The 10,348-nt window shown below is 42.8% G+C and overlaps 1 protein-coding gene across 1 annotated transcript in view; it reads right to left on the bottom strand.

The window, feature by feature from the left end:
• The window catches only part of LOC311039850 (calcium-activated potassium channel subunit beta-4-like), a gene marked incomplete at both ends in the record, with an annotated part of 39,841 nt that extends 30,138 nt beyond the window's left edge, over nucleotides 1–9,703 (bottom strand). Inside the window, 2 exons of the mRNA XM_084049855.1 lie at nucleotides 7,736–7,906; nucleotides 9,539–9,703. Coding sequence (XP_083905981.1) covers nucleotides 7,736–7,906; nucleotides 9,539–9,703 — 336 coding nt within the window. The remainder of the gene's footprint in view (nucleotides 1–7,735; nucleotides 7,907–9,538) is intronic.
• Between the last annotated feature and the right edge of the window lie 645 nt (nucleotides 9,704–10,348).

Here is a 10,348-nt window from a genome sequence, read left to right as displayed (position 1 = left end):
CTCTGCTCCCACAATACTAGGGATAGATAGTTAACTGTTATATACTACTAGCTTAATTTTGTTTTAGATTTGCTACTTCCATACAGCCGTCCATTTCTGTCCATCTCAAGTGGTGTCGAGTGTATGCCTATAGTCCACTCCCCGGCGAGCAGGCCTGCCCGGCCCGGGACCTCAACAAAAAGCAAGGAGGAGATTTATGTTTAGGCAAGAAATAGGCCATATGATGTGGCCCAATCATGAATAAGACCATACATACAACTATGTTCAAATTAATATTATTCACTACTTATATGCCTATTCCTATTCAGAGTACAGCATGCTTCTGATTGGTTTATCACTCTGTACAATTGTGCGTCACAGCAGTGGGCGGCGGTCACTCCTCTCCATAGACACATTCTCAGGACCGGGCAGCGAACCAACTGCTGGTGTTGATTCAGCGTTACAAAAAACATAAAAACTAAGGAACATGCAATCAAATGCATATAATGTATGCTCTCTGATGAGCGAGCTATGAGTGGCAACCGCCCCCCCCCCCCCCCCCCCCCCCCCACACACACACACACACAGACACACACACACACACACACACACACACACACAATGTGTGAAGCAGTGGTCAGAGGCAGTCTGTCTGTTTTATGAGCCTCTCTCCTTCCTCTGTTCCGAAGAGGCCACCTTTCGTGCCACCTTGTCCCTGAAACGAGGAATATCAACCTAGAACACTTGAGAGAGGCTATTACACAGAGGGTGTGTGTGTGTGTGTGTGTGTGTGTGTGTGTGTGTGTGTGTGTGTGTGTGTGTGTGTGTGTGTGTGTGTGTGTGGTCCTTGAACGGACACAATCCTTAGACAATATCATATTGTGAGATTGGAGATATGGTGATTAGGCAATGGTTTCTGTTGTGTAATGTCAGACCAGAGCTTGAGCATCGAGAGGGAAAGAGAGAAATAACCCCCTTTTCTGTGTGTGTGACATGTACTCGGTCGTGAGTGTTTCCCTTTAATGTCATGTCTATCCACCGGTCCATAGGTAGCTCATTAACAAAAAATCCTTATGGACCTATTAGATCACTCTAAAATGAACTACTGTACGTTTGACTCTTGTCGCTCTACTGTACGTGTCCCTGTCTCTCCTCTTTTCCTTCCCTGGCGATCATTCTTTTTCTTCTCTGTCTCTCCAACTGTTCTCGTCTCCGACTCTCTCTCCCTCCTATCTCCCTAACTCTGACAGTCTGCCCACTCTCTCCTTCCCCATCTCTTTTTCTTTCTCTCCCCCCTCCATCTGTCTCTGTCTCATTAGTACTTGTTAAAAAGGTCAGACAACACAGAGAGAGGAGTCCCTGTGACACATCCATCCGATACGGACACGCCATCCAATACGGACACGCTTTACCTTCTCTTCATTTCCCTCTGCCCCTCCTCTGCTGCTCTCTGCACCCATCTTTGTTTTTCTAGACCTCCACATATTCTGTACAATCAAAATCCTTAATATTGCCAAGTGTATTTTCACATACAAGAAACTAATTTAGTGAGGTTGATGCATTTAGAAAAGTATTGACAATTGATATATCCATTGATCCAGGGTGGACTTTAAAAAGAGGACCTGCCTTTCAGAAGCTTTATATATCACAGCCTAATTTGGCGATGTACTGGTGATATTCAGACTTTTTGGAGATTTTAGTCACCCCATCCTGGGATTGAAGAACTATACCGACAGTAGAAATGGAGTGCACACAAACGGAATGTACTTGATGTCACATAGGAGGACCACATCAGGAACGTGGACCTCTACGGAGGCCTCCAACGGGTCACAGACAAGTATGAGGCACTAGGGCACTGCATCAGGCACCCGGAACTGGCAGCAAGCAAACTGACATTGTGGGAGCCAACCCAAGGCGCAGCTAGATGGGGAAAGAGGCGCACCACCTACATAGATACACTGCCGTGCAACTGCAGAACTAATGACACTGCAGAGCAGTCGCAAATTGGTGCTTAAATATGTGAACATCTTGTGGACTTCACATAATGTCAATATCTAAACGTAAATTACTGTCCACAAGATGGGTACATATTTCGGCAACTCACCAATTTCAATGCTGGAGGACACCACCATGCTGGAGGACAGAGGAGACAGACATTTGAGTATTGGAATTTGGACTCTATTTAGAATGTAAACAGTGCCAGCCAGGCTAGAGCCTGCCTAGTCCAAAACGGTTTTCCACACACTCATACGCACACAGACTGTTTCCATATCCGCTGATTCTCTCTAGACCACAGGATATGCAACCGTGAAATATCGTCCCATCCCTCCTAGGATCATCTTGACAAAACATACACAAGCCTTGCATATATTTTCAACAATCAAACTTGCACGCTCAAATTTCACTTTCACAAATGCGGTTCTGTTTTGCCATGTTATGCGTGTAGTGTCATGAGCTGTATAAGTAGTCTACCTTTGCGAGGACAAACAAACATACATACATACTGTAGATAGAATATTAATGACTTGGCTTTAGGAGGATGCACTTATTCACACACACACACACACACACAGTAAAACCTTTTCTTCTCCCGCCGTCTACCCATATCAGTGTATCTCTCCATTGTAGAGCCCACACAGGCTAATGTATTGTTTTGTTGTCCTGGAAAACACACACACACACACACACACACACACACACACACACACACACACACACACACACACACACACACACACACACACACACACACACACACACACACACACACACACACACACACACACACACACACACACACACACACTTTACAGTCTTGTCAGGTACAGATGCTGTTTATATGAGAACATAATGATTCTCTCTGTCACAGTCTGTCAGCCAATTACTCTAGCCCTCTGATCGTGTGTGTCGTCTGTCTGTCTGTCTGTCTGTCTATTCATTCATCCATCCATCCATCCATGAATATCTTTGTAAACAAGAATTGGATGTGTGATACCAGGGATGGTATTCGCATGTCTGTCCAAGTGTCCTTATCTTTCATTTGATATTTTTTCTAAATCTGGTGTAAATTTTTTGCTGTCTGTCTGTTACACATCTTGTATTTTTGTTGTTTCAACATCTCCATGAGTCCATGGTACACAGAAAACTAGAAAAGGTGCTCATCGGAGCATAGGTAGGTAGGTTATTGTGGGCCAGCAATGTTCGGCATTCGCCAATCAGGATGGAATATGAAAAATCAGATGGATCCGTTTTGATCACTTGACCATAGAGATAGTGTGTACTGATTTGTGTGATGTTTGGAGTAATATAAAACATTTTCTTTTACAAAAATCTGCCTCCTGGTGGCGCTATAATATGGCAATGTTTAATGGGTGGCATTTGTCCCTCAACGTAATGCGAATGGGCGTGCAAAGTTTCACTGCAATCGGATGCTGCGTTCATGATTTGCTGCATTTTGTTAAAAACGGGTCACTCCTGCAAACTTTAGATGTCATCTTAGCCAATCAGGATGGAATATGAGAAATCAAACAGATCCGTCTATAGAGGTCATGTGTACCGATTTGCATGAAATTTGGATAAAATCTGAAGGACTAGTATCCAAAAATCCTTGGTGGTGCTATAAAAGGCAGATGTGAAAAATGCAGGGCAAAGGTTTTTTTCCTTGGCCTCTAGAGAGTGCACATACAAAGTTTTACACGGATTGGTACAGTTATAGGTAAAAATACAAATTGGCCTTTCTTGTGGCATTTCTTCCTCGGCTTAGTGAGAATGTGCGTGAAAAAGTTCACGAAAATGACATGCTTTGTTCATGATTTGAGACATTTTGTTCAAAACGGAGCACTTCCGCAAACTTTGGAAGCCAATGTTAGCCAATCAGGATGGAATATGAAAAATCTGAAACATCTGTTTCGTTTAATGACTATAGAGATACTGTGTACTGATTTGCATGATGTTTGGACAAAATCTGTAGGAGTACTGTCAAAATATGTGTGCAAAAGGCGGCCTCCTGGTGGCGCTATAACAGGCCTATGTGAAAAATTTGGCGCAGAGGTTCTGAATTGGTATCCAGGGAGTGTGTGTTAGTATGTATTGTTAACTGATGGTATATCTGATTGCAACTACATAGTTTAAGGCCTTTTCCCTATGATTTATAATGACCAGGAACAGATGTTCCTGAGACCATGTCTATAGTATAGGTGGCCCATTGTCCAGCTAATTCTATGGAATGCTTATTTGACTTAGACCGGAGTATAGGTCAATCTAAAAGGTCAATGGTGGCTAGAATGGTCAAGAGTGACCAGCATGTAATGATCTATCTGTGTTCTCTTCTGAAGTGGATACCAGATGTGTAGGAAGGAGGAGCTTGTGGAAGTGAAATGTATGTAAGCCTCTCTGACTATGGATGGACATTAACACTTTTACTAACCCAGACAGGCCTATCGTAATAAACCAAGCTAAGAATGATTCCTGACTCCTGTCCAGTTATTATCAGAACCTGACCACTTAAGTTACGTACTAACAGTGTGTGTGCACAGTTTACAGATCAAGCCAACGTGCCGGAGATTAGCTGTTCACAGACGGACACACACACACACACACGGATGGACGGACGGACAGGGTGCAAAACATAGTCTCGGCCATGCCTTTCGGCCTGGGGAGACAATAAATCAATAGGCTATGCGCAGATCGGTAGGCTATTAATTTAAAATGCGTGACAAAAAGTTTTCTTTGTATATAAATGTGGACTGAATACTTATTGACCAATAACCAATGACCATTTTATGATTAAAGCTTTGCTTTCACCTTGTTGAGGACAAGTGTCAGAGGAATCCATGATTGTACACCGGTGTTTTCACATCACTATCAGCATGCATTGCGTAGCTCAATTTGTTTTTGTTGCGCTGCAGTAATCTGATCCTAAACCAGCCTAAAACATCGCACAAGTTAAAAAGCACTTCATTGTGTTTCTGTCCTTATCAGTGCAGCACGCCGCACACACACACAGTCACACAGTAGTACGTGTCTTCTCGGATCCACTCGGGTATTACACATAATGATAGACAGACCCAAGTTCCGAGGTAATAGAACCGATACCGACCCGGTATTAGATGTGCTACCATCTTCATTGTGGTTTGGACATCGTTACAATGACCCCTCTCCTTCGGCAGAGGTAATGGTCATAAAACTTGCATTGTAGCTTTAATCAAATTCAAGATGTCTGGCATATAATTTGTCGCATTTACCACCACTTGGTACTTTATTATCGTAATTAACCATCATTCTATGGTTTAAATGAATTACATAATCATCTGAATAATCAATTCTGAAAATAATTGTTAGTGGTAGCAGACTCGCCATGCTGAATTTAATTTGAAGCCCTTTTTAGGATGTCCTGAGGCACTCCCCTGTCTTTTATTTTCAATTAGTTTTTTTTTCAAGCTCATTTAGCCTCTGATGTATGTTGTGCCTCTAATTGTTAGATCCGTCAATGAAGGGATTTGTCCCAGACCTTTTTGAAAATGCCAGGCAGCCACAAAATTAGAACGATTCTTAGCACAGTTATGTTGTGATCCATCTTACAACAAAGGGCCACAAAGGGCCTTTTTGACTGGTTCATCCGCCAACAGGAATAGTTTATGAAGTTTCACCTACATCAGTGTGCTGGAATTAGAGCGCCTGAGAAAAAGAAATCGTAGTGTTGAACATCCTCTGAAGCCACACTTGCTGTACCTGCTGCTGGCAGCTGCTCCCCTCCTCCCTACTGCTTCACTTGCCTCCATCCCCACCGGTATTCCACTTTCAAAGGTTTTTTTGTTGTTTAAATTGAGAAGTTTTGAAAAGGTTAGCAGAATGGAATTGCACAGTAAGGAGATCACAAGTGGAGGAAGTAGTAGTAGTTGGTATAATATTGGACTATAAACGTACATTGTAAATATCTATCATACAAAACCAGCTACTTGCAATTCTCTTTCTACTGTTAACTGTGAAATGAAATGTATATTGATATATAAATGTCCTTGCATTTGTTTACAAAGAGCTTCAGTGAGTTTGCCAGGTTGGACTTCTTCCTCTCCTACATCACAGCCTTTGTATGGGAGATGTGGGGGTGTGGAGGATTTAGCTGTTCAAATCATATTTGTTTATGAGAATGCCAAATTCTAACATGTTATTTTTTGTTTTTGTTTTTTTGCTTCATACCCGCTCAATTGCCGATTTCCACCCTCACTTGACCTTTCCACTCTCTAAGTCTCTGAGAGTTCATAGGAAAATGTGTTCATTTTAAATTGGGTCGATCTTAAATGTTTTGAGCTAGCATGCAGAAAATCACTTTTTGAATCAAAATCAAAGACAAATTCTTATAATTTATTCATTGCATTCGGAGACTTCTGGGATTTGCCCAACTGACAGTTGGCCAATCTGAGAGGGAGTAAATCTATTGACTTAGAATGCTGATCAAATGCCATTTTCTTGTTGTTTCGCTGTTTTAAAACAACTTTATTAGGAAAAAACTAGAGGAAAACCGCTAGGCCAGCCTTGAGTGTGGTTTTGAACGTGGCGAGGGTGGAGGCAGCTTTGATGTGAGCTGGGAGCGAGTTCCATATGGAGGGGGCGGCCACCGAGAAGGCCCTGTCACCCCAGGTAGATAATTTAACACTCAGCAAAACATAGTTTAACACAATCTGGCTATCTATCTGAGGGTCACATGCTTCTCTTCTCACTCGCCACGGTGCAAACCATCGCTAAGGCAACCGAGTAATAAATATAGAGGGAGATGTGTCATCGATGCTGTTTGGTAACCATGGCACCCGTGGAGGCATGATGTCGAAAAGAGAGAGAGGGAGAGAGAGACATAGAATGATAGAGTGACAAAGGAAAGAGGCTTGGATTAGTGAGGAGAGAAAGATAGTGAGGGAGAGCTGGGGATAGATAGAGAACAGAGAGAGAGGGAGACATAGACAGGAAGAAAAGAAAACCGTCTCTGTCCCACAGACAGAGTCTCTCTTTTCCTGGTCAATTATGCCAGTTGTGCAATATAGTGGGACTGCTAGCAGCATCCTAATGTTATGTTAATACTCAGGAGCCGGACCACTCACTGCCACAGTTATCTGTGCCGGCTGGGGAACACACACACACACACCCACACCCACACACACACACACACACACACACACACACACACACACACACACACCTGTCTGCACACTTAGGTAAAAACATGCACAAGCATGAACATTTTCTTCTTTCGTTTTGACACAGCATCTTGTGTCTCTCTGGACCAATCATAAGCTCCCTGACCCTCCGGTCAATTTCAGCTCAGCATCTCAACTTGACAAAACTACTCGACTCCTGCCACCAGGGTCTAGATCAGTTTGATAGCAGTGAAACTGATCCAGGCTGGGCTTCAGAGGTCTAGCTAGAAAGTAGGCTGATGTGTACCAATTACTATCATGTGGACAGTGGACACAGTGTAAAACAGTCAAGGCATGATGTGTGAAGTGCTGAAATAGTTCTGTTTCAAGTCAACTGTGGTGCTGGTGCACAATAATGTTCCCAACGCTAGGGCACAGTGTTGTTAACACTCTCAAATCATAACAATATCTGAATTAAAACTGTCTCCAACCACTAGGCCAGGGGTTCCCAAAGTTTTCCATGCCAAGGACACCAAAAATAGCAGATCTACAAGCTCACAACGCATGAGTTTGTAGGTTGACACAACAATAATCATCATCATCATCATTCCAGGTTAGTTGCCCACCTTTGGGTTGAGGACCAGCTGTTGTTCGTCAAAGTGCAGCAGGGCTAAAGTGTTGGACTCAGAGTTGTTGACAAAGATCTGCAGACATGGGTAGAGGGAGGTTCCCTTACAGTCTGTGCCACACGTGAACACACACTCGAACATCTCCTCTGGACGCAGGACGGACACAACCTGGAGAGGAGAGGAGAGGAGGTGTTCTGAACTTTGGAAATGATAATGTACAATTCCTACTATGGATGTTAATAATTATATTATACCTGTATATGTAGGCTGTGTGTGTGTGTGTGTGTGTGTGTGTGTGTGTGTGTGTGTGTGTGTGTGTGTGTGTGTGTGTGTGTGTGTGTGTGTGTGTGTGTGTTAAAGGAATATATTATTAAAAGTCAGTAGTAATTTTCCTACTGAACTATTCATTCATTCATCCATCCAGCCACATACTTTATAATCAACCACAATGTTCTTAAAGACACAAACTTAATTTCCTTAAAGGGTCTAGACCATGAATTTTAACTTTTTCTTTTTTGTGTGTTTTTGGTCTCCCCTACCTCTCTTCTATCCTCAAAAATACCCCAGTTTTAACACTCAGGCTTTCACAGCAAATCTGGGGTTTTCTGTAAATTGGTCTAAAAACAGGCCAAACTGATTTGGTCCCCCTGCCTACGTAGGCAGGGGGAACAATTCCTCCCGTTTTTCAGTTCCACACAGAACCAGGAGATAACATGCATACAAACTGGCTCAATAGCGCCCCGTGCCAAACAGGACAATGTGGTATTGCAGGTGAAAGTGCTTTATAAGCCAGAGAGTTAGTTGGAATGAGTATATCTGAGGCTTGATTTAGGCTCCAACCTTTTGAAAAACGTTTGAGGGACATAAACAATATGATATTAAATATTATTATTATTTTTTAAATTCATGGTGTAGACCCTTTAAGTATAGCTTGGCTTTCAATGGAACAGATCAATGACCATAAACGGAGAAGATAAAATGACTACACTCGTTATTCTTCTAATGATTCACTGGTTACACCATAAAACTGCAAAGGTGAATGTTATTGTTATTGTGTATATTTTCAATGTGATGTCTGTCTGCTCTGTTTTTGTTTGATTGTTTATAGGCATTCTATTAACACAATAACCATACTGTTGTCATGTTTTATATAATTGAAACATGCCAATAAATATATTTTTTTTTTTTTAAGATGCAAAGGAGGTCCCTACTCCATTCACAATAACAGCCGAAAATCTAAATCCCTGAAAACAGAGGGGGTATAGGCTACAACACTTGTTCCTAATTAGGTTAAGAATTGCATCTTTTCATTAGACTCCAATTTCAGCTGGTTTCAAAAATAAAAGAGGGGAAAAAAGGATAAAAGTTGAGCAGAAACTTTACAAAACCTCTACACAGCGCCGGAGGTAGGCTATCTAGAGCAGTGGTTCCCAAACAGTGGGTCGGGAACCATTTGTGCGTTATGGGTTTCAAGCATAGATGTTTCAAGTAAATACATATCCCTTAATGTTTTGTTTCCTATTTTATTTTTATTTTAAAACATTAAAAACAAATTGGAACAGATTCAATGATTTTTCTAAACATGAAAAAAAGAAATTAGAATTTAAGAAATTCCAGAAAAACAAATGTTCAAAGAAGTAGTGAAAATAGCCGATCTACAAGCTCACAAAGTGTGGCGATGCAACGCGTTCTGCTATTTTCACTAGTTTGGCATGGGGAGACATCACATTCATTCACATTTCTCTTTTTGGCGTCTCGAGCTCAAAAGTTTGGGAACCAGCGATCTTAAGGCTCATTTACCGTGCAGTTGGTCGGGTTGCTCTGCAGGCTCTGCAGCGTGGGACTCAGCCAGCAGAACCCCAGGATGAAGAGGCTGAGGATGCCACAGGCGATCAGGAACAAGCCCAGCCGAATGCTCTTGTCCTCGGCTTCAGAGTACTCGTATGACACCCTGATCTTCCCCATAACGACCCTCCTGTACGTCAGCCGGCCGTCCAACAACAAGCCGGCATGAGGCGGTCGGAGAGAGGAGAGGAGAGCAGAGGAGAGGAGAGCCTGCCCCGGAGGGTGGAGGAGGACAGTGAGCTAGAAACAGGAGTGCAAGTCAAGTGCAAACTATGAATAAAACGATTTTTTTTTAGTTAGGAAGGGATAACTGGGGCGCAAATGTTACGGCGCTGCTGCCATCTGTCTGTTTCAACTTCAAACTTCACTCACTAAGAACTGTCTCTGACTCTCTGTAGCGACTCCTCCTGTCCTTTCATGTCTCTCATCAACTTGTTTTAAGCAGCTGTGCTGAGTGCAGCCTCCTCCTCCCTCGTGCACCAGCCCTGCCTTCGGCGCATGGCATCCAGCGACCCCGCCCTCCAACACGCGCTCGCTCTCTCCACACAGGGTAGGTTTGTGCCCGCGTGTAGCACCCTCCAGGCTGCACCCCCCGCCCAGATCTATCTATCGATCTATCGATCTATCTATCTATCTATCTATCTATCTCTATTATCACAAGCACTTATAAAACACATGGTATATACTGTAGCAACATTGCAAACAGTGCCAGTGGCATTCTTGTTAGACTCCTCAACATCAGAAATACAAAAGGGCTAGGCTAAG

Source organism: Gymnoscopelus microlampas (genome assembly GCF_963454915.1).
Source record: "Gymnoscopelus microlampas genome assembly, chromosome: 23".
NCBI lineage: Eukaryota > Metazoa > Chordata > Actinopteri > Myctophiformes > Myctophidae > Gymnoscopelus > Gymnoscopelus microlampas.
This window is presented reverse-complemented; position numbering and strand designations above follow the sequence as displayed.